Genomic DNA, 27,217 nt, shown 5'->3' with positions numbered 1-27,217 from the left:
AACACACAGGAGGCAGGAAATAGGGGAACCAAAAGTGAGCTTTAATTAAATAAAGCTGAAAGTACAAAACACAAGAAATCTAGACAAACCAAGTAGCAAGGAGTCAAAATCCAAACATACCAATGGGGAGACACAGGAGAAGAAATGCTGGGAGGCAACATGGGGGAAGACGGACCAAGACAGACAAAGACATGAGGGAGAACAAAGACTAAATACAGACACACTAACGAGGGGATCAGGAACAGGTGGAGGGAGGAGGGAAGAGGCCAGGTGAGGGAAAAACACTGGGAGGAAGTGAGAAGCAAGAAGTGACACATGAGGGCGAAATATCAAAAATAAAACAGGAATCACGAGAACAAGACACTCCTTATTTTTCACCTTGTTGTCCTTATTTATAAGTGAGAGCACACCGCCCTGCATTTGACTGCACCCCTGTCTAAATAACAACAAAATAAAGGATATAAATAAAGGCTAATTTTCCCTCATTATCAAACAATAACATGTTTTAATTTACCTTATTTTTAATGTGTAAAAAGCGAATTTTAAATTGAAAGTCACTCGGGTGCAGTAGCGGTCTCCGGCCAGCGGGGGGCAGCAGTGCGCCGGTGACGCTGCTGACTTCGCACTAGAAGAAGTTCCCCAGAACCCGGAAGTGCTCCTGACTCGGCCGCGGCTGCTCTTCATTCAGGCTGCGGCGGCTTAAATCGGCTCCTGACCGACACATCGCTTCGTATCGGGCGGCTCGTATATTCACCCGTAGAGAGACTAAAGGGAGAGCGAGCAATGGCTGGTCGGCTACCGGCTTGTGTTGTCGACTGTGGCACGGGGTGAGTAACGAAAAAGATGCTAGTTAGCGTTAGCCTGGGTTTCATTGACCACATAAGCGGCTGTCAAACTTCCAGCTAACGCCCCGTCTGGCTGTTTAGCCCGATGCTAACGCTGCTTAGCCGCACCTCGCTCACTCTTTTATCCCCACAGTGTCTTTAAAATCAGGGTTAATGCTTCAAATCAGCACAACAACGCAGTGGTTTGACTGATTTGTGTGATTTTAACCTCAATTCTGCGCTATCGTTGCATTTAGCTGCTGCTAGCTAGAGATGCTATTGTTACTTCCTGGACAATCCCTGCAGCAGGAGTCGTTTAATCCAGATTATTTCGCCTGTTGCTCAATTAACCTGCCTCTGTTGTTTCCAGTAAACACTTTTACACAAGTGAAGCATCGCTAACTGAACGTTTATCCTGATTTTGTTCCCGTTTTAGGTACACAAAGCTTGGTTATGCAGGAAATACAGAACCACAGTTCATCATACCATCATGTAAGTAGACCAAAAATATCCAAAACATGTGTTTAGTTCCTTTTTGCTTTATTATAAATCGAGTTTAAGTGTGCATACATGTGTAATAACAACAATAATATAAGATATAAATGTGTAATACAGTTATTAAATTGTTAGCGTACTGCTAATCATTGAAATCATGTGAAAATTATCTTTTTTAACGTCAACTGTGTTTTTAATTTCAACATTTGCGTTGCAAAGTAGCGATCGAATGAGGAAACTTCCTCCATGATTTGCCACAAGATGACAGTTTCAGGTCAACTTCCTTTTACAACAGGGTCCAGTGAGACCGACACCGGCTCCACACTTGACTTGACTTGTAACCTTGTAGCAGACGTATTGTCACATGAATAAGTGTATTAAAAGATACAACAATCTGGATGTGCACAGTTATACTCGGGTACAATACAATGAGCTGTTGAAAATTAGGATTTCAGATTGGTGGATCATCACTTGTACTCCCCAATACCTGATCAAGCATTTTAGGCACTACAGGAGGCATTTCCAGTACTGCTAATGTCATTGGAAAAAGAAAGTACAGAGAGATGAACAAGAAGGAAGAAAACATGGAGTCTGAGTCTTGTATTGCATATTTTTTTTTGATCGTCTCCAGGTATCGCAATCAAAGAATCGGCCAAGGTTGGAGACCAGGCCCAGCGCCGGATGATGAGGGGCGTCGATGACCTGGACTTCTTCATCGGGGACGAAGCCATCGACAAACCTTCGTATTCAACAAAGGTAAACAAGAAGGCCGAGCCTGTTGTTGCTCTGTCTGGTTTAGACTTCAGGAGGAGAGACTGACTTTAGTTTTCCCTCGTCGTTCCCAGTGGCCCATCCGTCACGGGATAGTGGAGGACTGGGACCTGATGGAGAGATTTATGGAGCAGATCATCTTCAAGTATCTGCGGGCAGAACCTGAAGACCATTACTTTCTTTTGGTAAGACCAGAGCGTTGGACATTACAAGAGTTATAAGACAGATCCTGTTGTTTGAGTAATACGTCTGCAGTTAAGAGACTGAACCGTGTGTTAAACTGTGTTATATGTGACCAGACGCAACATTTTGCACATATAAGGATACAGGAGTCTTTTGCTTCATCTGTTCCTGTTCCTGTTCCACAAAAAAAGGATGTAATCAGTAGAAACGAGGACTGAAATTAAATATGACATATTCCAATATTAACACTGTTTAGAGTTCAGGGACAGACATCGTGTTTCTAAGTCTTGTTACGTTTGCTGCGCGCAAACATCGCAGCTTTAAGTGGTCAGGAAAATATTATATAAGCTCCTCACTGTCTGATTGTGCCACCGAGGCATACGTCAAATTTCCAGATAATTTCAGAAACAGGAAGAGAAACTCAAGCTCGGTGTATTCTGTAGCATAACTGAAGTTAAATCTTATCTCTTTCTATACAACAGGATGTCTCTCTGTAGCTTAAAGTCGTCACTGTGTTCACATCAGTGTTGCGTGTCTCTCTCCAGACAGAGCCTCCTCTCAACACACCAGAAAACAGAGAGTACACAGCAGAGATCATGTTCGAGTCCTTCAACGTCCCCGGTCTCTACATCGCTGTTCAGGTACGTCTCCGAAACCCTACAGCGCCTGAACTCAACACTTCAGTCTGTCCACAAATCATCGAACTACAACACTCGCAGCAGCTACGTGAAACACATTTGAGACTTGTGGATCAGATTTGACGCTTTGACTGAGACGGCGATGTTATTCAGAGGTTTTATGAGGAAACGTCGATTTTCACTTCTTCTTTTTCAAGTTTCACGTCTGTCTTAAAATATCCCCCTTGATTTGAATCCTGCACAGTGTCGTCATTTGTATTTTTACAATCTAGAGCAATTGCTGCCTGTACGTATTTTCCTTTAATGTAAATCTGACGTCCTCCCTCAGGCTGTCCTGGCGCTGGCTGCCTCCTGGACATCCAGACAGGTCGGAGAGCGGACGCTGACGGGAACCGTGATCGACAGCGGAGACGGCGTCACGCACGTCATCCCCGTGGTGAGTGTCGAGAATTTTTCTTGGGATCCTCGTCCCGCTCCTTCCTCGTTCTCCCAAAACTTAACCACCGCATGTTCGTGTTCCAGGCTGAAGGCTACGTCATCGGCAGCTGCATCAAGCACATCCCCATCGCCGGCCGAGACATCACCTACTTCACCCAACAGCTGCTGAGGGAACGAGAGGTGGGGATCCCTCCGGAGCAGTCGCTGGAGACGGCTAAAGCGGTCAAGGTCGGTGCTCGTTATGTATTTATTTGACATTTTTTCAGATGTATTTGAAGGTGTACGGTGGAGTCACAAGACTAGAGAAAAACCTGATTTTGGAAAGTGTGGCTCAATATTTATTTCAAGCTGTAAAAGTGAAGCTCCACCTCAAACATTTCCAATAACAACAGAGTGTTTCAGAGTCCAAGAGTCATAATTAATTGAACACAAACGGACGTAATCATTTCCAGAATTCAAAACATTTTTTAATGAACAAACTATTCTCCTTCAATCCATTTTCATTTCTTTCTCAAACAGCAGTTTTCTCTCCTGCTTACAGAACAAAGAGAATCTGGCAGCGTCATAAATCACATTTATAAAACCACAACAACAAATAAGCTTTCAGCTCCAACGCTGTTACAGTAAATTACTTAAATACGTTAGAAGATGGCTCTCGTACAAAACTGGGCCGACACTTATATCTCTGGACATCGGACCGATAAACACTCCCGCTGACGGGTGACGTACGGCGAGCCGGGCCGCTCGGTTTTGGCTCAGAGTCCATTTTTAAACAGGAAACTATAAGACAGCAACACAATGACAATAAATATGGTACTACAGCCACAAACAAAACAGTAAAATATGTTTCTGAAAACATTTTAGAGGAGAAGTAGACGATGAACAGGCTCGTGGTTCAGATTTCATCAGCACTGCCCGGTTTTACATTCGATCCGAAATGAAGAAGTACGTTCTGAAGTTGATACGATTTTTACCGGTAAGAAAGTTGGGGGCTCAGGGTTCAACTTCCTTTTTAACAAGGAAGACAACAACTCCCATGATCCCACGATACTTATATCTAGTGTTTTGTTTTGCTGATGATACTGTGCGTTTAAGTGACATTCATGGAGACAGCAGCTGCAGGAGGTTGTGGAAGAAATGGGCAGTTTGGAGGCATTTCAAGTTGATTACCAACTAACCTGATGCAACTTTGTCTGTGACATCACAGCCGTTGTGTTGTGTTCTCGTATTTTTAGTCGTGCTCTGTTTCTGTAATCGAAACCTGCAGAAAGAGGATACGAACAAAAGGAAGTGATACAATTAACAGATGATGCTGGTTGTGTTGGTGCTCCTCTGTCAGTGTCGTGCAATTCTTGGCCTGACCACTAGAGGTCAGTGCAGCTACAGAAACAAACTATCACTGTGTTTAGTTCAAAGATGTTCGCCTCCAGCAGAGGTTTTACATTTAGTTTTATTTTCCTTTGTTCTGTGTTTGCAGGAGCGGTTCAGCTACGTCTGCCCCGACCTCGTGAAGGAGTTCAGCAAGTACGACACAGACGGCTCCAAGTGGATCAAACAGTACACGGGCATCAACGCCATCTCCAAGAAGGAGTTCACCATCGATGTCGGCTACGAGCGCTTCCTGGGGCCGGAGATCTTCTTCCACCCTGAGGTAGAAATACACGAAGCGTTGAGATGAAGTGTTCATGGATGATGCAGCGTTACATTTAGATTCTTGCAGAAAAATGAGCAATTCTCAAAGAAAGTCTTGCTCAGTTTTTCGCTGTTTGTTCTCGTCCAGTTCGCCAACCCAGACTTCACCCAGCCCATCTCGGAGGTGGTGGACGAGGTCATCCAGAACTGCCCCATCGACGTCAGACGTCCGCTGTACAAGGTACAGAAACACGTCGCCACAGCTGCTGCTGCAGTTACTGTAACCGTTAGTCTGTTTCGGTCTACATGTATCCTCCTGTCTGTGTCGCAGAACATCGTGCTCTCCGGAGGCTCCACCATGTTCAGGGACTTCGGCAGACGGCTGCAGAGGGACCTGAAGAGGACCGTGGACGCACGGCTGAAAATGAGCGAAGAGCTGAGCGGCGGCAAGTTGAAGGTGAGGAATTAATGAGGATTAATCTTTAAAGATCTGAAAGAAGACCTTGGGATCAGATAAAAGTATGTAGAAGTGCGAGAGCTGCAACGATTAGTCGATTAAGCAATTGTTGGCATTTTTCCAGCAAAAATGTCAAACATTTCTGCTTCCAGCTGCTTAAATGTGACGATTTGCTGCTTTTCTTTGTCATTTATGTCGGTACATGAAGAGTTTGTCGGTTCGTTGGACATAAGAAGCAATTTGAAGACACATTTTTCACAATTATTTGACATTTTTTAGACTAAACAACTATTTGATTAATCGATAATGAAAGTAATCGTTACATGCCGCCCTAAAAAGTACTTGGATGAGTGTTTCATGAAGCTGTAAGTGATGAACAAAGTCTTCATGTTCAGTCGCTACAAAACTGCCTCTGAAATGGTCTTGATTTTCTTTTCTTCACGAAACTTCAACAGGAAGTTGTTTTGGTTTTTGTGTTTTATTGACTAACTTCCCCCTTTTCTCTTTTGTAGCCCAAACCCATCGACGTGCAAGTCATCACTCATCACATGCAGAGGTATGCTGTCTGGTTCGGAGGATCAATGCTGGCGTCTACTGTGAGTATAAAAACAGCGTTTTCAGCTCCTCTAATAACGCATAATCGTCCCTCCTGCAGCTTTTTATGTCTGTTTTTGACGTCAGCAGATAAAAGAAAGAAGAAACTTGTGAATGTTCCCTCTGATGACAGAAAATTGATCAGAAATAAACAAAAAAAGCTGCAGTTTTTCAATTTTTTCGACCCCTTCTTGTCAAACTTCTCCCCATTTTTCGTTGACTGAACGCAGGAAACACTTTTCCATCGGTGATTCATTCTTTCGTTTCTGTTTTTCCAGCCTGAGTTTTACCAAGTGTGCCACACCAAGAAAGACTACGAGGAGATCGGGCCGAGCATCTGCCGCCACAACCCCGTATTCGGCGTCATGTCTTAAGACGTCGGGGTTGGAGCGCATTCAGCGGAGGCCGAGGAGGAGAAGGAAAAAAAAAAAAAAACGGGAGGACGCGCCGCAAGACCTCACATGCTGTGGAGGTCCCATGAGCCTTTGCACGGATGCTCCGACAGACCTGTTGATTCGGATCGAAGCGACAGCGGACCAAACAAACTGCCAAAAGAGCGGCAACGTCCTCACAAAATTAGAGGAAAGAGGTGACTCAGCCCAAAGGATCCTCAAATAAAATGTTTACTGCGAGTAGGTTAATAATAGGTGGTAAATCTTTCATTTCTGCGTGCCTCGTATATGTACTTATAATATCCTCACAGGGTTGTAATATGTAATTAATCAACATGAGTCCTGTATAAATGCACCTCTCTGTGTATATGGGTTGGGTTCGATATGTTATATATACTCTAAAAAAAAAAAAGATGGTTGTTTCAGGAAGCAGGACGAGCTTAGATAGATAATTTTCCACAAATGTCATCGAATAAAACCTTTTTTTGATCATTGAGTCATCAAACAGGTGCAAACATACAGAAAAACCAACAATCACGAGACGTACTGACCATTCCTGATTCTCTTTTCTTTCCTTTTTTCTGTCTCTTATTTTGAAATGTCCCTCAGTACATGGAGGAAACACTTGAATTCAGATTATAAACAAAAAAAAAAGAAAATCCTCAAATATTATTAATCTGTTCAAGTAGTTTTCTCCAGGTTTCACTGAGACAAGTCTTCTTTTCTTCTGCTGCATTGTGACTGAACCCGGCCGCCAGAATAAACGTTGACGACGTGCGTCTCTGCAAACCACGGACACGTTGAAACTTCACGTACAATTTTACTTTTGCCTCATATTTTTCGTTTTATGTTGTGGTAAAGGTCTGGTTAGGTTAAGGCATAACAAACAGTTGGCTACGGTAAAGAAAAGATCATATTTTGGCTTAAAATACTCAGTTTTGTTCCCACAAGGACGACTGAGAAATGTCCACACGCCTCGTTAGAAATACCTGGATTTGTCGCCACAAACAGCTGGAAAATGTCTCAACGTCACACCTAAAATACCTTGTTTTGTTGCCACGAAGATGCCAGAAAGTTTCTCAACATCTCATTAAAAGTAACTAGTTTTGTTGCCTTAAAGACAACTGGAAAATGTCCTGACTCCGTGCTAAAAATACCAGGTTTCGTTGGCGCAAACACGGCCTGCAAATGTCCCAATGTCCTGCCAAAAACACCCGATCTGTCGGCTGAAACGAGAAGCAAACACCGGTCTCGACGTGTCCAGCCGTGCGTATAAATGAAATCAGAACACGATACGATGCAAATTGTCGAAATGTCGACGTATCTGTGATGAGCGGAAACGTACGTTTCCAACATTTCATCCTGGCGACCGGTCTTTGTGCTTTCCTTTCACTTTTTTGTTTTTGTATTCGTATTAATCATCTCTTGAACAACCTGTTTTGAAAAAAAAAAAGAAGTCGTATTAATATATGAACATGCAGTTTTGAATGACTGTTGTTGGACCATCACTGTTGCCTAGATCTCAGTTATACTGGATAGCCTTGTACTGTACCAAATCTGGATTTCAATGCTGGCATTCCAATAAATGCCAAGGAGATATTTCTACAGTTCTCAGTGACTTCTGTTCTTCCACTGCTGTTCGCCTCCGTGCTATTTCTGTGTGACCGACTCCCCTCCTGTAACTGTATCCCTTCACATGGTTGAGAGTTTATTTTCATTGATGTAGGTCACGAGTCGTGAGGAGAGTATCTTCCAGAAGCTCGTGTTGGTCAATAACTCCATTCAGAATATCAGACAATTTAAAAATGTGACATGAAACGCTGGAGAAAGGAAGAGAAACGTCTGAAGTAGGTTTAAAATGCAGCGATAGAAGTGGAAACGGGCCGAGAGATGTCTCCCGCCGACAGGCTGAAGGTGCTCCTCTTCTTGGCGCTGTTCTTCGGAGCGGTGGGATTTCTGTTCACGCTGCTCTCCTGCGGGACCGAGTACTGGCTGCTGGCCGTCGAGTCCTGCAGCCGGCCGGCGGACGGCCGCGCAGGAGGAGGTGGATTTAGAGAGAAGAGCAGCGGGGAGGTATTTTGAAACCAGAACAGTAGCTGAGAGTTTGTGTTTGTGGCTCTTTCAAAAAGATAAAAAGCGTCAGAAGAATTTGGAAAATAACATAATTGAAGTTCACTTACAGGGAGTTTGTCTTTGTGTTGTTGCAAGTAGAAGATAGATAAAGAAAGAAAAAGCAATGATTGCATTTATAGAAATACAAAATATACGTATATATAGAACAGACACTGCAAGATTATAATTGTCCAATACAGGGAGGACAGTATTATGGGCCAAAAACATCTGTCTGGAGCCGCAAAACACATTTGTGTCTTATAATGAAGGTAACGCAGCCTAGAAAGTCTGAAACAGCCTATAAAGATTATTAATAGGCCTAAATGAGCATTGATTTATATTTTCAGATGACGTGGCTGCTCGTGCTTACAGTGTACAGGTAGTTGGACGTTGCATGTTCTGGTGCATGTGTGAAACAAGAACTGGCCGACGATAAATAGAAACAGAGGAGCAACACAGAGCTGCATGCAGACCTACTGTCCTCTCTGTGTTTGTGAGAATGTATGAAATAAAAAGTAGCCTCGTGTGATAATAAATAAAACACGTAGCAGCAGCCTAGATTTAAAAACGGGAACAATAAAAACATTAAAAAAACAGTTTCAGTTGTATTTCAGTCCATGTCAGTGTGAGTTAAGCCTTCTTTTTATCCTCGGCCACATGCAGCGATCAACCGTCAGCATAAAACTCAGTGATATTAACTTCAATTAATCACAACTTGAATCACTGTGGCATAAAACAGTGATGACGATGATCAATATATATATATATATTATTCATTTCCATGTAAAAAGTCAGGGGGAGCCACTGCAGAGGGCACACAGAGCCCTGGATTACATGAATGAATAAACTCGTGTTGTTGGTAGTGGCCGCTCTGAGGAAAACAGAAACGCCAGTGTGGCGGAAGTTTGCTGTTTTTTTAACTCTACTACTATCGAGGGTAACTGGACGTGTTTCAGTTTCTTGAGGAGGAGTCGCAGGGTTTTAAACTCTGTGTGGGAGTGTCCTCACAGAGTCAAACCGGCCTTCGTAATGGTCGCTAGGGGCTTATTGAGATGTAATACATAGGATTTTGCAAAAACAAACACAAAAGAAAAAAAAAACTGAGTACATTTAGTCAAAGCCTGCACTGAGGTACCATTTTCTGCTGCTTGATTCTTTCACTGCGTCGCATTTCAGAGAAAAATATTGTGCTTTTTACTTTATTTATCTGCTTAATCAAGAAATAATGATGATGTATTGCCATAGATGAAGATAAAAGATGAAACATCATTGATCTTCAGGGGCTCTACTTGCAGTGAATCACTACATATAATCCAATAATACTTCTTATTCTGAGACGGGACGTTCTGCAGAACATTTGTGGTACTTTTAAGTACATTTTAACACTAATACTTTTGTATTTTTGTACTTTAACTTCCAGTAACTAAATGATGAAATGTGCATTTTTTAAAATCATTTTTTCTTAATTCACATCCGACAGACAGCTTTTGCCTGTTAAGATTAGATTATCACTGCGGGGCAGCACAGGTTCATCTCTTAAAGTCAGCTTGGAAGAAGAAAGGCAGAGAGAGGCGAGCAAAGGAGGGAAAACACTTTATACACTTTATTTAAAAAGGAGTACACACTATGAATTCAATAAAAATAAACATTACATTTGGTTTAATAAAAAGAAACAGAAGAGCAGCGGGGATATCTAACCTGTCAGTGCAGGACAGAGGAGTGACTTCCCCTGTCGACGACCACCGACTCTTATTCCAGCATCACGCTCGGCCGGTGAAGAATCTCTCTCTGGCTGCAGCTCGCTGTCGACACCGTCCATCAGACGCTGTCTATTTACAGAAAGCTGACGGCCACACATTCTGTCGGTCTGCTGTTGTAGTCCTGCAGCCGGCTGTGGACGCTCGGACACCTGTTGAGTCTGGCTTTTATTATGTCCACAGCCTCAAACATATTATACGAGTGTTTAATGACTCCCGGCTGTAATACAGGGACATATTCTCCACGTTTATCACAAGACAAACATCAATAACAGGACATTTTGATCACATTTTTGTTTTTTCTGATCGATCAGGCTGTAGACGGCGTGAGGATCTTCCACGAGGGGCTGTTCTGGCGCTGCTCCTTCACGTCCGTCTCGAGTGAATACTCTCTGTTGGAGCTTTGGATCTGTAAGAGCCGCCATTTTGCAGATTTATATGCCAAATTCGGCACAAAAAAACCCCCCAGCATCATAACTGGCTTCTTTCCCTTCAGCGAATCACCCGCCACCGAAGCTCTGCCTGGCCGCCTTCCTCTTCCCGTTTCCTGTCAATGATCCAGTGCAATCATGGGTGGAGCCGCGTGGTTTACCTGCAGAGCCGTATGAACACCCCTCTGCTATTGGTTGGTATTATTTTCCTCTGTAAATGATTTATTTTTATATTCTGATCTTTCATGAGGACTAATTCTCTCAGTTTATAGGACCTTCTGGAGCATCTTCCTCGTCGCAGGCTTGACGGCCGTCGTCGTCGGTGGATTCGTGGTCATCTGTGCCAGCCCACTGGCCAATCACAAGCTCTTTAAAGTGGGTGGGGCCCTTCATCTTTGTGGCGGTAAGGACAAATTGTTTTCATGCTGAATTTTTTGAAATTCAATCTTAATCTCAGCAAAGAACAAAAAAAGTGATAAAAAGTTAGATTTTTGTTGATTTTGTTTGTTTTCTCTTAAATCGACGTTAATTTGACTGGAGTTTGGTTTGGATGAGCTGCTAGTTAGCTGTCACTGCTCACAGCTGAGACTATGAGCAACAGGTGTTGTTTATCGAGCTCACCCAGTGTCTTAAGTTTAATTCACAGGAAATATCAGATATTTGTAAAGAAGATTTGAGCACATTTGATCAGATTTAATGATCAGGAGTGGTTTGAATAGCGAACTGATCATTTTAGAGATAATTAAAGCAGGAAAACTGTTAAATATCCCCTTTTTGTTTGCTCCATAGTGGCTTCTTTAAAACTCCTGAACATCCAGATGACAGTATCGCACTCTGCTTTGGCTTCTTTACAACTCTTAGCTGAAGTTATATTATTAGAGTACGCGACATATTTGAACTCTCAGGACATATTTTTTTATGGCTGCAGGATTCAGATGTCTTACGCCCCCTGACATACCTTCAGCGGAGTTTCATGGGTTAAAAACACACGAAAAAGTGACTAAATATTGATTTTAATTGTGTGGGAATGCAGTTAAACGTCTTTAAATGGCTTATTTGAAGTTTTCCCTTCAAATAAAGTTTGATTATTCTTCTTCCTGATATTTATTGTAAATGTAAAGGGTTTAAAGCTGCGGTAAAAGTAGGTTTTGGAAGAAGGTTATTAATACGATCTCAAAAATTGAATTAATAAATATTCCTTGAGAAGCAGATGTATTTTTATTCATGGAGAGAAATACAGCATACATCTTTTAGATATGTTTATCTTTGTGTATATATGTTATATTGATGTCTAGGTCAAAAATAAACACTTGACAGGTGAAGAGAATAAGAAAACTATTTAATTTTTATTTAAGATACGATGATGTTAGGAATCCTGTCGAGAATTAAGTCATGTAATGGCTTCTTATGCAGATAAAACTTTATATTAAACCTTCTTTATTTAGTTTTTGCTTTTTTAAATGTCTATTATTATATATGTCAGTGTTGACTGTGTATTAAAGTGTTTGAGTGTGTTTGTTTATGAGGAGGAGACGCCGTCCGTCACTTTGTCTTCTGTGCATCAGGCTCAAAAGTTCCTTACGTGTTGCTAAAGTTCGAGATGGGGAGGCGGTTGCTTCTTGGCTGAACCTTCATCAGAGTTTATATTCCACAAACGACCGACGATGTCGAACAAAGACAACACAGTTGACAGTAATCGTTTGCTAAGTCTGGAATCTGACCTCAAAACACTGCTAGCCCATCGTCACCCTTAATCAATACGTTCAGACTCAGCAGATCCGCAGCATCTGCTGCGTCACGGCTGCCAAACCATCAGAATGTGATTCGCTGTCTCTCACCATAAATCAGGACGTCTTGCTTAATATCCACACAGAGAGAGCATTATCTGTGAGCCAACATGTGCCTCGAGTTATTCTCTATGAAAGGAGGATTGCAGAATGAGCCCAGACACATTAAGTTCGAGGCCCAGGTGTGACGTTCTGTCTCTATTTACATCTTCTGCAAAGATAATAACTTGTAGTGTACGTGGCGATTGACGTCCAGCCACTAAAAATGCTAATTTTAAGTTTTGAGCTCAGGAAGCTCCTTAAAAAAGTCATTCATACTAGTATTGATAACACATTTTTGGTTGAAAATAGGCCACAAAGAAAACCTGCTGACCTGCTGCGTACCTGACCCTAGCCCTACCTGCCCGGTGACAACAGATGCAAAATAGCTGCTAGCTAACTCGGGTGCAATAACTTTTAAATTGTGTGCTCTCCCTGCAAAAGTAAACAATAAAAATGATATAAATAATAAAAAAATAAGGGCAATGAAATGAAAATGGCAAACAAAAACAACAACAACAACAACCAAAAACAAAGTGACAGTTTGAATAACAGTTTTAAATGGACATTTTACACAATATTTAACAGAAAAACAGCCAAATTAATTATGTCATGCTGTCAAATATGGACATAAAACTCTGACTGTCATCACTAAATCTAGTAATGTTTTTCCTTTTTCTTGGTGTACGAGCAAAAAGAAATACAGCTCTGTACAAAATACAGTGTGCACGTGCAATTTTGAGCTCATAACATGCTACAGAAATTAGCGCACATGAACAATTAATTTTAATACAGTGTATTAATGCAGAAGAGATGGTTTGGATCGTTTGCCACCTAATGCAATATCTCACAAACGGACTGAAACAGAAGCAGAAACCTGATATGTCACTACCTTTCTCAGGTCTGTGCCTGCTGGCAGTGGTGCTGATGTATCTGATGTGGGTCCAGGTCCTGGACACTCTGGAGCAGTTTGCCCAACATCAGAGAGTCTCCGGTTGCCCCTCCTACCACCTCACCATCCAGCACGGTCCTTCATTCCTCCTGGCTCCGGTCGCCGTCTTCTTCTGCCTGCTGGCTGGCCTGCTCTTCATCCTCGTCGGCCGGAGTACTCAGGGCATACAGCAGGAAAAAAGAGACATAATTCCTGAACTTCCCACGACTGATGTCTGACTGACTGACTGTTTCTGCGAAGTTACGACTTAATGGAGACAAAAACCACAGCTGACAAAGCGTGTTCATGTCCTACTTGAATGTTGCTCTTTTTAAGGATCGAGAGCCTTTTTTTCCTCTTCTTCAGACTTCGAAGTTAGCTCCTGGCTTTTATAGCAGCTGTACAAGAATGTAGCAAAAGTAAAGAAAATATGTAGCAAAATAAAATGAACATGGGGACTGTCCATTATTCTGAAACCCTTCGGAGTTATGGGAAATTTTCCGGACAATTGGGGTTTTCGGAATAAAAATGGCACGGCCCCCTGTACAAACCCTTAATATCAGCTTATGAAAGTCGTACATTAGAAGTCTTCGTATCGTTTAAGATGCTTGTTTTTATATAGAGGGCAGCGACTGGTATTTCAAATAACACAGCAAAAAAACTACATCAACATGTGGTTGGTTTGGATCATTTGCCACAACAACCTTGTACATACCCTCAACTCATCTCACGAAAGTCGCACATCAGACGTCTTTATCATTTAAGATACAATCAAAGCCTGTTTGTTATATAGAAGACAGCAACTGGTATTTCAAATGTCAGGACTACATCAACATGTGGATGGTTTGGATCTTTTGCCACCGCTTTCAGGTTTCAGAATAATGCATGACATCTTCTACGCACTCTTAAAATCATCTTAACTTAAGTATTGAACGTTTTTCAGTCATTTATTCACTGTATTCACTATCAGAGAAGGGTTTTAGGTGCCAGGCAGTGATGTTTCTTCCTCTTTCTTCTTCCTTTTTCATCACTGCAACCAATTCTTGGCAAATTAAACACCCTTCCCCTTCACTTTTGTGAAAAAAAAGTGGGTTTCTCATTTTCCTCTTCGGTTCTGATATGTTTAATCTACCGAGGTAATGTTTTTCATCAGCTGATGATCACTTTAGGTCAAGTAGTGCGTGACAGCGACGTTCAGTGATTAAACACGGATGTGAATGTACATATAGTGCAAAAACTGACAAGTACGCTGAAGAATTATTCTAATTTATTTGAAGAATTCAAATTTTAACTAGTATGGCCACCCTCCAGGACTTGTACTTGTTTCGTTACTTGGAGTATTTCTACAACATGGATTTATAACTTCTGCTAATCGGATACTACCATTACTGTACAGGCCCTAGCTTAAAGTAGTACTCTGTATCGTCTGCATATAAATGTAAATTTCGCTCTAATAAATTCCATCTGTAACCAGTTTTATGGAAGAATCAGTGTCAGTAAAAATATACTTGAAATAAATGGAGGTTTCCTTTCATTTTTTTTATTTAAAGCATGAGTAAATACACAGATATCTGGCATCAACTGAGCTGACTCTGATTTTAAAAGACAGCCAGAGACAAAAAGACAACGGTGGTCACAGGATGATTGACAGTCAGTCATTTCAAACTGCACAGAAACAACCAAAGATCAAACTCACACGTGGATCTTCCTGATTACTTCCCTCAGCGAGGATGACTGGAGTCCTTAATTTGAAGCTGGTCATTATAAAAGATTTTTCTAATCGATTTAACAGATCCCATTGTGATTAATACTCTAATACTCCCGGTCTGCTTTTATTATAATTGATAAATCAACTGTGACAAAAGTGGCGAGGAGAGGCCTGCCTGGCTACGTTTGAAGGATTGAGTAGATTGAGTGTGACCAGGCCTGCCTGTCATTACGACATCAGGTTGAAGCTCTGAAATATTGGGTCAGAGGGACGGAGATAATAATAAATTAGACTGTCATAATCCATTTTCTGACAGGACGGCCACTTCAGGGACATCTCAGAGTGTGTGTGTAAGAAACAAAACAGCCACTAGAGGACAGTGTTGGCTCAGGATGATGCTCGGCGCTGCTTTCCAACCTCATTAAATCACTTCATCCAGACGCTGTACAACGATGTCCGACAACATTACAGCAAAGCACAAAAAAGTTGCAGCGTTGGCATCAGATTAGGGGCCTAAAGAGGATGGAACCAGGGGAGAAATTTGTAAGTGATAATTAATTCAACTTGTGCAATTTTCCCTTACAAACAAAAGAAAATGATTTTTTTTTTCTCCTCTCTTCAAGTTCAGTATAGTTAACATTATATTAGACGGAGGAGGGAGGTGGTGGAAGCCCACAGTCACACCTTGATAATTGGAAAAGGCAAACAGAAGTGAGACCTTGCAATGATAGTGACAAAAGGGAGAGAAAGGGAGGGGAGGACTGGGAGGAAGAGAGTTGACACTGCTCATCAGCGAGTCTTTCAATATTCTCTCATGTCTGACGCTCCCGTGCCTCTCCATCCCTTCTCTTCTTAATCTCCGCTGTGAACTAGGTGAGTATAATTACACCTGAGCATGTCACATTCGCTTCCCCCGGCCATCACCGCAGTTTAAACATCTGTCACCTCCTCTCCCTCGTCACGCCGCCACCGCCGCCAACGGCCGGGGGTTTAAAAGGGCGATCTTTATTTTCTAATGAATGTGAGGAGATCCAGTCATATCGCTTGGTTTCAATCTTCGAGAGCAGGATCGTGGCAGATTCATTACTCGGGTCCAGGAGTGGATGTGGTGCTGTTGTAGCTGTCAGCGCTCGGACTCAGACACACTTATATATATATACACGCTCTCCACCATCACTATAGTCCTTTACATCACATCATCACACTGGGTCTTTGTCCTCCGTAGATAGAAATGTCCACTGCAATTACCACGGGGGCAACAAAGACGTCTGAAGAAGCAACTTAAGACGCCCAAGCTCATCTCTTTTATGCCCTTCAGGACATAAAGTTTAATTTAATTCTTCACTTGTAACTTTTGTTTGTAGGTTTTTGATCCTCAGCATTCTCTTTTTTTTATCTACCATCATCATTTAACCAAAAACAAGTGCAAAAAGCGTGCAATTAGCATCTGCTGCTAGCTTAAAACTTCCAAGACCATGGGTTAGCATCAGTTTGTAGGATTACTGGTAACATTTGAAATATATACTAGAACAAGGACTGATACTACAATACAAAAATAATGCTATGTCTTTATTTCCACCTCATGTTCACTGGTTAATTAGCTAAATTAGTGAGGCTAAATTTTGCCTGGGACATGTAGCCTCAGTATTTTAGCATGATATCATATGTTACCATCATATACATATTTAAGACCCCTTACAGAAGAGTTTTTTAAAAAGTTAACAATAACCAGTGACAAAAAAAACAAGCCAAAACATTTACAAACACAACTCGTGGAGCTAACTATCCTGCTAATGTCTGGCTAGCTTGAATACAGTAATGACTTCCAAGGCCAAGACTTAGCATACCATTACCTAACTGCATTAGTTTGCAAGGTTACCATTAACATTTAAAATATACTAGAACTAGGACTCGTACTACAATATAAGAATAATGCTATTCCTGTATTTCAAAGTCCAAACAACTTTTGGAGCTAACTTGTCGTGCTAATGTCTTGCTAGCTTAAGTAACACCTTTCCGAGGCCAAGAGTTAGTATACCATTGACTGACTACATCAGTAATGTTATAAAATGTACATACAATACAATCTCTACACTGCAATATAAGAATAATACTGTTTTCTCTATTTTCGTGTTATTGGGTGCAACCAGTGTAAATATATGAATATATATATATATATGAATGTGAATCTGTCAGCGTCAAAGAAAACCAGATTTTTGTAATTCAGGTTGCATATTTTCTTCTTTAAAGCAGCAGTATTATAAATAGCATGAGGTTAATGTACACGTAATGTCACTGAATCAAGCTCACAATGTAATGTAAAGCTGAAATAACACTGGAATATTCTCCTTTTAATAATATGAAAAAAAAACAAATATAACATGCAGCCATTAAAAAGCTGGACACAAGCTTTTCTATGATCCCACCGCCTTCCCTGAACCTCCCCCTGTTCGCTCTCCACGCTGGAACACTCTGCTCTACCTCCACATTACCCAGAGGCCAACCCAGGGGGCGCAATTATTCAGGCCTTTGCTCAGCCAAGTAGAAGAAATTAGCCTCTTCTCCCGAACCAAGACCTTCTAACCTGCACCAGGACCTCGGGCTGCCTCTCTGACTAGCATGACCCCCTGTGACTTCCCTCTCCAGACCTTGTTTTCCATACATATGAGCCCGAGCTGGCCGGAGCCACGCTTGGCTGCCATATGGGCTCTCCTTGCCCCGGCTGGCAAAGTGGGACTGGGGAGCTGCGGGCTATAAAATCCAACACCCCCACACCTCCTCTACCGCCGTGCCGTGCACCCCTCCCTGGAAGGATGCTGGTGTCCTCGGGCCGATGATGTGCTTTTTTTTTTTTTTTACAACAATTCAACAAAAAGGTCTAAGACGGCGCCGAGACGTGTCGTTTCGTTGCGGCCGATATCAGAATTTAATTTAGGGAACAAGACTACGAGTTGTGTAACCTATAGTCTTCATTTCAAAGTTTCAAATTACTGCAGGTCAATATCGAAATGAGCAATTATGGGATAGAAGAAACTTGTGTAATGGATTTTATTATGACGGAGTATGTTCTCAGGGTGTAAGGGCGAAGAATAAGAGCTTCTTTATACTCTTTACTTGATCTTTGCTGTAATTTGCCCTATTCTCTCTCTTCATTAAAATCATTTCCAGTCACAGGTGATTCCATTTCTTATGTCTGCGCTGACAGATCCTCCTCATACCTTTTCTTTTCCCTCCTCTCCTGTCTGTCTGTCTTTGGCCTTTTCCATTTAATCTATTCAGGGCCAGTCTGTGTGGGATAATGAGGTCTGTGGCCTGGCACTGTGCTCCCTGACCCTCAGAGTACAGTAGAGGTTTTCTGCAGTTATATTTAAAAAATGGTTGTATTTTGATTATAAGCCTGAAAAGACCGTACAGTAAACTGAATATGGGTCAGTTCAGCATCATATTGTAAGTTGGTGTCTTGAGGGTATACCATTTAAAGTCTCTTGGCCAACACCAGCCCAACATCCTGAGGAACTACAACCATTTTAGACGAATCTACAACTCATGATTTACACCCAGGGAGCTAATAAGAGAGGTTGGGATGGTTGTTTGCACATTTGACTTTGCGACCTATCTTAGTCCAGTCATAACTGTAGTTAATTTCTTTATAACCACAGTCTTTACCCAACTGCATCACAGCAGCAGCCATGAATGGTGGTGTGAATGCACCAACCCCGCGTCTAGATCCAACGCATCCTCATATCGAACGACCAAATAGGTCAATTGGCAATGACTCCCAAAGCAACGTGACGGTTGAAGCGTACCAGCGACAGGCGTACCGGACCTTCATCCTACAGTCGCGGTTCAGTTGGCACTAAAACTACCTGGTTGGGTTTAGGAAATGATAGTGGTTTGGTTTAAGATAGTCAGATACGTAACTTAACTACTTACTGACTCTGTTTGTTTGACCCATTCATTCACCCGATCCCCCTCCTTACACGGACTTTGTCGCTGTTTACACTTTATCATTTCGCCTCCTCCTTTGCCGACTCCAGCCACGATAAAACATAAATATGGGTCCCTCCTAAGCTTCGTGCACAGTCGACCTATATGCTCATTTGTTCTGGCGAGGATGGGCTGTCTCGACCACCAAAGGGGCAGATTTTGCTAAATAATTTATTTAAATAAATCTTTTTCCATCTGGGCATCTTAGTTTCCTCAATTACCTACGTTTTGTACCTCAGTCAAGCAACATATATTTGCAACAGTGATGTTTCCTGAATTGCAGTCAAGTTTTTCATCGTGTATCACATAAAATGCACAGGAATATATGTAAAAATCTATTGATTGTTCATTTCAAACCACAGATGGACCAAATGCTTCCTGCTGCTGCAAACTAAGCTAACTTACCAGCTTCTACGATCATCAGACTGTTATGACAGCAGCTGCTTGGCCGTCTAGTGTCACTTACTGATTTAACTGGATAAGATAGCTGCATTTTAACATTAAATCCCTGCCAATTACAGCTGTAAGATACATGTAAGGTATTAAAAAAGTAGCTTCTGAGTGGATCTTAGACCTGCCATGTCTTTCTAAATGTGTGACATCAGCTGGATTCAATTCGAGCGCTTAATTCTTTGTCTTATTTCGCATGATGAGTTAATATCCCCTCTTACAGCCTGTCTACGCTGCCTCCACTCCTCCTCACAGTCCACTTTGTAGTCTCTCTATCTCTGCTTTATGACAGGCCTCTTACCTTGTGACTACAGATACCTGAGAGCTGAAGGCCTTATCGTGGCGGGGGCCAAATGAGGCACAGGAGGGAAAAACGATGGCTTTTTCTTTATCTTTCGGCCCCTCTCCTCTCCGGGGCCACTATTCCATCAGGTCGCCATGTGTACACTGGGAAGGGTAAACTGATTCTATTGAACCGGTCCACAACCTTGCCTCAACCTGGGCCCCTCCAAATGGGCTTTCTATTTCCCCATCTATTTCCTCTCTGCCTCTTCCTCATTCCTCCCGTAGAAAACGATCAACACCGTGTACTGGAAGAGAGAGCGAAAGACGGCGAGAAAGATTAAATCCAAGTTTCTTTCATCCATGAACGCTTTCATCTTCTTTTTTTTTCCCAAACAGAGGGAATTATCAGTGCCGCAACCGACACAGGCTTTTGACGAGGGTGATGGCGCGGGAGGGGGGGGTGGGTGGAGGAGGAGGAGGTGGTGGTGGAGGAGGAGGGGAAGTAAGGTGGTTGCCGATCGGAGAGGGAATCCACTTCCTCACTTTGTCGGGCGCATGTGGTTTATCTACTAAAGGCCAGGGCTGCTCCTCTTTGTCTCGCCTCGCCATTGCTTACCTTAAGAGCGTTTGATATTGAATTAGCGCTCGAGTGTCGAGGAAGTCGGCGCACTCCTCAATATATCTCAATCCCGACTTATGGATTGAGTGGAAAAGGAGTCAAAACAAGCGAGTAAGAGGTAGGCCAGCAGACCTGAGCGGTGGCGCTAAAGGAACAGTGCTAATCCACCCCTTTCCAAAAATGTAACCAAAACTAAATAGATGATTTTTTTTTCTTTCTCCCCCCATCTCCCCTCCGTTCCCCTCCCTTCTGTGACACTTGGCATGACGTCTAATCTCCACTGTTCTGAGTGTTTTTTCATTAAATTTGTGTCAGGACTAATTTCGAGGGGAATGAATACAGATGTCAGGATGCCATCGAATCCCATCGCGGGGCCTTTAATGAGATAACAGGCTTTAGTCAAAGAATTAGCGCTATTGAAAAAAAAAAAAAGAAAAAAAAAAAAGCTGAATGAGATTAGTTCAATGGGATGTGGATACAGAGTGGAACGGGGACTTTGGCTTGTCGACGAGGAGAGAGGAAAGAGAGACCAGAGTCATATCAGACCTGCCCTGCCAAATCACAAATCTATTTCCGACACTGGTATTAATTATCAAACTAAAGCTGCTGTTGCATATTGATTCATCAGGGTGCGCACTTGTATTATCTCCTATTAAGCGGGGAAAAAAAAAAAGGAGAGATTATATGAAGCCTTCGGGGGCGTTTTATGGATCCTGTGAGACTGTTAAACCATGTCACGGACTCCGGAGCAACAAGACGAGCTCCCCGTGTGTTTATATGTGTGTGTGTGTCTTCTTATGTGGGCTCGAGTGCATTCTTAAGCTTTAAATTTGATTATTTTTGGTGAACATTTTTCAATTAGCCTCACAATCGTGGCCCGGAATGTAATTCAGCGCACAGAAGAAATGTGTCTGGGTGCAAACATCTAGTGCAGACAGGGATATTTAAAGCTCAATGAGGCAGCTGTGCTTTTTATTTTAGGGAATAAGTAACCAAACTCCAGTCTAAGGCCCCTCGACACATGGATAGATATATGAGCTGGTGTTATGGCAGAGGTGGGGCACAAAGTCAATTACAAATCAGTTGGGCTGGATTTTAAAAACTGGGAAATGTAGATAGGCCAGCCATTTTAGGGTTGACAGAGACATATTTTAACCCTAACCCTAATTGTGTCACATCAGAAAGCGACTGGTAAAAGATACCAGATTTGTACTTCCAACACTCAAAAGAAATGAGAAGGAAGCGAGATGGCTCATGAGATAGCTACTTAAACCTCAGCTCTGGAAAAAAATGCTGTTTTTGATTCATATTGTAGATTGGCGCTGGTCCTGGAAGATCATTTCAACTCACAAAACAGCATTGAAAAGGTTTTGTATCCAGCCCATTTTATACCGTATAACTTCACTTATTATTTTTCATTTCTTTTCCATTTTCTGACACTGTTGTGTAAAGTTTAGGGAACAAAAATACTTGATTAGGTTTAGGAAAACCCTCTCACAATGTTGAACACATGTCTGAAAGGATAACTTCTCCCATGTTTGTGTTTTTCTGGTCCGACCAAAAGCGATTCATGAATCTGCACCTGCAGTTCAATGTGATCATCTGATTGGTTGAAACTTATAATGTCACTGCCATTAAAGTTTAAACTGACTGCTCAACAAGACCTGAATTCTCAAGCGGTACCAAGTAGAGACGTAGATTTACTGCAAGGTGTACGCTAACACTTCTGTCCACCCCCCTCAATGGTTGCTTGGTTTGATTGGCTGTAAGCTAGCTGGACTGTGAGTGTACAGGAGAAGTTTGCTTCTGTGAGTGTTTCAGTGGCCTCTTCCTGACCTCAACTGACCAAGAAACTCCAGCTTTTCTGTTAGTCTTCCTCCGTTTTTTCCTCTTTCGTCTCTTTACATTTCTGAAGCAGATTCGTATAGCCCCTGGACGAGTACATATTCTTTACTCAGGTTGAAACATTTTTCAACTTTATGTTGTCACGTCTTAGCTTGATCTGTCCCCGGGCGAATTTGGCACCCACTCCTGTCTTTCCATTTAACTTTTATTTGCAATTGTTCTGCCTCCAAAATTCACCTTGTGTTCTGTCTGAACACATTGTCAGTAATTGAGGGCCAGTCCTGTGGTGCCGATTCCTGAAAAATTCTCATTTACCACAACCCAAATTAAACACACCATCGCAGAGTGCTTTAGGGCCCTGAGGCTGTACTGTTACTTCAAACTTTGACAAAGAAATGTCCATGCTTGACACCAGGAAGTCTGTATTTTTGGATACAAATCTTATGACTACGCAGTTATAAAAGAAGCGTGGTTGAGCCTTCAGCAAGCCCCATGCTGACCTCCCAGCGCCTCTGTTGAAAATGGCGATGACTGAGTCCGGAAGCGGGAGCAAATGTGCTGTAATCACCCAGCGGGAGAGCTCGGGAGTCCGCGTCCTTTGAGTCAGGCCGACTGCTCTTTTACGCCATCAACGCTTCAAAGTGTGACTGCAGTGGGCAGCGAGGCAAGCGCCGCGTGATAACACCACAACAATTGTCATTTATTTCTCACCAAAAGACAACTGAAGACCACGCAAGGTGTGAAACCCAACGAGAACAGCTCATCTACTGCTGTCCGGTGCAATCATAAATCCATCCCACGATGACCAACGCATCCCCCGAGGAAAGGAAGGATTGTTTCGCACCTCGCGTCAAACGAGGGATTGTTGGAAATAGAATCCGATGTGCGGTACGCTCGGCATGCAAAAAAGCCCTCAGCAGAGGAGGTATATTACATAGTCGCTGTGACCGGTGTGGGTGGTCGCCAAAGTGTTGAGACACGCGCACACTTCACAAATAATGAGACCTCCAACGGTGTGACACCCATTTCACACATGGATGGCATCTGTGATTGGGAAACATATGTTTGTATTGATGTATAATTATGAGCATTGAGTTCCTCTACTTCCCCTAAGTTGGTGGAAATGACTCGGCGCCGGAGTATGATTGAGTGTGTGCGACAGAGAGAAAGACAAAGAGAGCAAGGGAGAGAAAGTGTGATCGAGAAAAGAGCATCAACACCCTGCTGACTGCACTCAATCACTTTCTTAATTATACAGCGAGAACACAAGTCGCTGTCTGTCCGGAACCGGAGTCACAAATTCGTCGCGAGATATCATCTTCGTCTTTCGGTGTCACCTCCTCAGTTTCCACCGTCTACTGTTCAGGTGTTACACAGGTAGTGAAGCTGGAAATACAGTGATTATACGAGAGGCGTGAAGATTGACTTTCGCCCCCTGACGTTGTGATTGGGTGCGACTGGCGGGAGTCCCTCTTTCGCCAGGAGAAGAAAGGTGCGAGAGAAACAAAAAAAAAAAATGGAGGAGCAGAGGAGGAATCAAAAGATTTACAAATTTGAGGGCAAAGTGGGATGGAAATGGGAAGAGAGACAGAGAGATTGGAAAGGGGGAAGGGCGAGGGAGGAAGTGGGTGAGGGGAGGGAGGGTTCGCGTGAGGAGGGGGAGGCGTCGAGGAGGACGAAATGAGACCAAATTTTCTTTGGCAATCTCCGTGTTCCTGCTGCAGGTGCTGGGGCCATTTCACTAAAGCAGGGCCAGACGCGAATGTCATTAGTTCCTGAGCCCCAGGTGAATTTGCCACAGTTCCACATGATTAACCCAGATAATTGTGTGTTGATAGCGAGCATGGTCGATGGAATACAATTTTCGGGCCCAGATTCCTAAACAAACAGCTCAGCAGCAGCAGCAGCAGCAGCAGCCGCCGAGGTGAGCCAGGGAGACGGGATAACGGGCGGCGGCGCTTGTGATGCCTGCTGCGTTCACGTACCGAGGTTTACAAAGAGGGAGAGAAGGGGGGGGCACATAGGGAGGAAGCTTCTTGTGAAGAGGTGTGGGGGGGAAAAGCCAGGTCATCCGTGGGTTACGCTGAGAGGAAGTGGCCAGAAGCAGCATCATTTAATTCACTCCTGTCATTTTTAGAAATCAAGTGTAATCGCGAATTTGCAAATAAAAACAGCAGGTCTGAATGCGATACGTCTAGATTTTTGATTACATATGGTGGCTTTGAGGGTCAAAACACAGTAATTGTGTTGTGATCCTCAGCGCCGCCATAATTACAGGCAGGGTTTTAGAAATATATTGAGGTCATGAGTCCAAATATCCTCTGCCCCCGAAAATACTTTGATCGGACATCAAAGTTTAAGTCTCTGAAATGTTTGTTTGGATTTTTCATACGTTTCTCGAAAATGAAAATTTAAATGCTGCTCAAATAAAATCTCTTGCATACAATGTTATAAATATAAGGCTTTAAAAGTTAATAAATGGTCTTAAATTTGAATTTGTGCGGTCTTAATTGCCACAAACTTTTAATCTGATCTTATTTCTTTTTGTCAAAATGAGTCAAACTCTTGTGGAAGTCCATATTTACGATGTTACAAGTCTTTAAACATACCACTTAGGCTAATACTGTATTTTTTCTTTATGCTTGCAGTTACATAATGCCTAAATGTATATTAGCCTTACTCACACTTACAACCAAATACCTGTCCAACATTTTGTTAAAAATTAACCTCAAAATGTCTCAAATTTAAGTGTCTGACACCTGCAAACACCAGGATTTAAAAGCCTTCGTCACAATGCCACAGAAAAATACTTAAACCTACAATGATGGATTTTTTTGGCAGGTGAAACGAGCTGTGAACACTATTAAAATCATCCCTGTTGCTACGTTCACGACTGTATGGCAGACTTCTTTGCAAAAAGCTACCTGTTTAAACTTCCTGAAGATACAAAGGAACACTAACGTTCATTTGGACTCGTGTTTGTGGCCCTATGATGAATTTACGTCCACTCTACTTTTAGCGATTTTTCAACATTTCAAGTGTCCTCCATGCTAGCTTTCGCCCTGATTACAAGAGAAAGATTCCCGTAGTGTTTGTGTGGGTTGTCAAATGTCAGCACTCAACCTTTACAATCTGCTTCCGAGCTAAACTTGCTGAGCAGGCATGAAAACCATGATGCCTCCTGTATATTCTCTGGCTTATACGATTTACAGCCCGACGTTGCCGCTGTATGGTATTCATCAGCGAGGGTGTGAGAATTAGCTGGAGGTGAGAGACGGAGCTGAGTAAACACACACGGGATACAAACATACACCTGAACCTGAACACATAAACCTGCTGGTGTGAATATATGTTTTGTCTTAGCCTATAGGCCGAGTCAGCAGTGATGACACACCAGCTGAGAGATCTGCATGTGGCTGAGGTCAGATGGATGGCGCCTTCCTGAACAGTAATGTGCTGTAATATCCCATAGTGCCTTGGGGTCGATGGGACATGCGGTGGAATATTTAGTTTGGTCCGAGAGCCACTACCTTCTCTGCACGGACGCTATCTCTTGACACACTTATTCAAGGTAACGGGGCGCCGCCTGTCGCTATAACCTCCAGAAGAGAGTAACTAAATATTCCACTGCATGGAGCAAATAAGCATATTGCAGTATCAACCCATTTCCTTAAAGCTGCTGTAAGCGTTGTCATCGTTTTAGCTAACTTTCTGACTGTTTTGCAAGAAGCAATCCCCTCCCTTCTCTCTGCATCACGCAATGTACGACTTATGTCCCTGTTCTGCTATCGCTAGCTATGTTACCCGACCAGAGTTCGTGGGCAGGGATACCAGAAAATGTCTTTTTCTCTTTTGCTGCATGAGCATGAGGAGGAAAGACATGAGTTAGTGCCCACACAGTCTATAACAGTCATTACTGTTGGAATATAGAGATTTATTTTCAGTAAAAGCAGCTTTTAGGTGCACATTTTGGACTAAACTGCCTGTTTTTACTGATGCATCAGTACACTGGTAACATTTTATTTTTGTGGCTGCTCAAGGTGAAACTTTAGAAACTCACTTATATACTATAGGAGGTTCAGTCTATCCCAATGCATCATTTTGTCAAGCTCACCTAGTAATAATATACCTGTCTAGTAGTAGAATTTAAAGCATTTTCCTCCGAAATGTCGTGGAGAAGATGTATAAAGTAACATAAGATGAAAATAGTAGTAGGCCTACTAAAGCACTGTACTTGATTTAAATGTAGTCCAGCACACCTTACTGTAAATATAAGTAGTGTGGTGTCAACATGCACAAGGAAAACATCTCTTTATCACTATTTATCCAGATGTTTCAATTGGAAAGTCAGCTGGCCTTTTGCTTGCCATGTCCTGGCTGACTTATCATGAGAAGACTTAAATGATTAAATGTATCTGTGAACAAAAACTTCTGCTCAATCTCATTGGTGCTTAATACCAGAGTCAGTTGTCTTATGAGGCATAAAATGAGGATTGCATCAGCTAAGAAAGACGAAAATTCAACCTGTTAAGACTCTGACAACACCTGTTTTACCAGCGGTATGCACCTTAATCTTGTTTTCAGGCACACGCGTGCAGCCTCGGGTCCCAGGAATAACGGCTCTGTAGCCTGCCAAGTGAATTCGTAAAACATCATCAAAGAAGAGGATGAGGAGAAAGAAACACCGGGGTTTGTGTTCCCACCAGCGGAGGAGAGATAAAACAAGTCAGGGAGCCAGGTATGGAGGGGAGGAGAGAGCGAAGGAGCAAGAGAGAAAGACTGGCAACGACGAGAGAAGAGAAAAGAAAAGAAGCAGAGACAGCCAATCTCCCTGGTGCATTC

The 27,217-nt window shown here is 42.5% G+C and overlaps 2 protein-coding genes across 2 annotated transcripts; both read left to right on the top strand.

Annotated features, from left to right (window-relative positions):
- Nucleotides 1-654: 654 nt before the first annotated feature.
- LOC140992089 (actin-related protein 3) lies at nucleotides 655-8,034 on the top strand. Its single transcript, XM_073462337.1, has 12 exons — nucleotides 655-827; nucleotides 1,261-1,316; nucleotides 1,951-2,075; nucleotides 2,165-2,275; nucleotides 2,819-2,914; nucleotides 3,240-3,347; nucleotides 3,434-3,577; nucleotides 4,827-5,000; nucleotides 5,130-5,222; nucleotides 5,313-5,438; nucleotides 5,951-6,034; nucleotides 6,311-8,034. The coding sequence occupies exons 1-12, from the start codon at nucleotides 784-786 to the stop codon at nucleotides 6,404-6,406; spliced, it is 1,257 nt and encodes a 418-aa protein (XP_073318438.1). The 5' UTR covers nucleotides 655-783; the 3' UTR covers nucleotides 6,407-8,034.
- Nucleotides 8,035-8,314: 280 nt separating this feature from the next.
- Nucleotides 8,315-13,720, top strand: LOC140991942 (transmembrane protein 182-like). The gene is made up of 5 exons (XM_073462115.1): nucleotides 8,315-8,497; nucleotides 10,608-10,704; nucleotides 10,790-10,918; nucleotides 10,990-11,127; nucleotides 13,452-13,720. The coding sequence occupies exons 1-5, from the start codon at nucleotides 8,315-8,317 to the stop codon at nucleotides 13,718-13,720; spliced, it is 816 nt and encodes a 271-aa protein (XP_073318216.1).
- The last annotated feature ends 13,497 nt before the right edge of the window (nucleotides 13,721-27,217 follow it).

The sequence above is a fragment of the Pagrus major genome, chromosome 24 (assembly GCF_040436345.1).
Source record: "Pagrus major chromosome 24, Pma_NU_1.0".
NCBI classification, from domain to species: Eukaryota; Metazoa; Chordata; class Actinopteri; order Spariformes; family Sparidae; genus Pagrus; species Pagrus major.
The sequence above is the reverse complement of the archived record's forward strand: the minus strand, read 5'-3'. Positions and strand labels throughout refer to the sequence as shown.

Bases quoted from the DNA above. Each gene is read 5' to 3' on its own strand.
- LOC140991942 (XM_073462115.1), top strand. From the start codon at position 8,315: ATGTCTCCCGCCGACAGGCTGAAGGTGCTCCTCTTCTTGGCGCTGTTC. The intron at 10,705-10,789 runs GTAAGAGCCGCC...CTTTCCCTTCAG, and splicing joins TCTGTTGGAGCTTTGGATCT to CGAATCACCCGCCACCGAAG. The intron at 10,919-10,989 runs GTTGGTATTATT...TAATTCTCTCAG, and splicing joins TGAACACCCCTCTGCTATTG to TTTATAGGACCTTCTGGAGC.
- LOC140992089 (XM_073462337.1), top strand. From the start codon at position 784: ATGGCTGGTCGGCTACCGGCTTGTGTTGTCGACTGTGGCACGGG. The intron at 2,076-2,164 runs GTAAACAAGAAG...CGTCGTTCCCAG, and splicing joins AACCTTCGTATTCAACAAAG to TGGCCCATCCGTCACGGGAT. The intron at 5,439-5,950 runs GTGAGGAATTAA...TCTCTTTTGTAG, and splicing joins TGAGCGGCGGCAAGTTGAAG to CCCAAACCCATCGACGTGCA.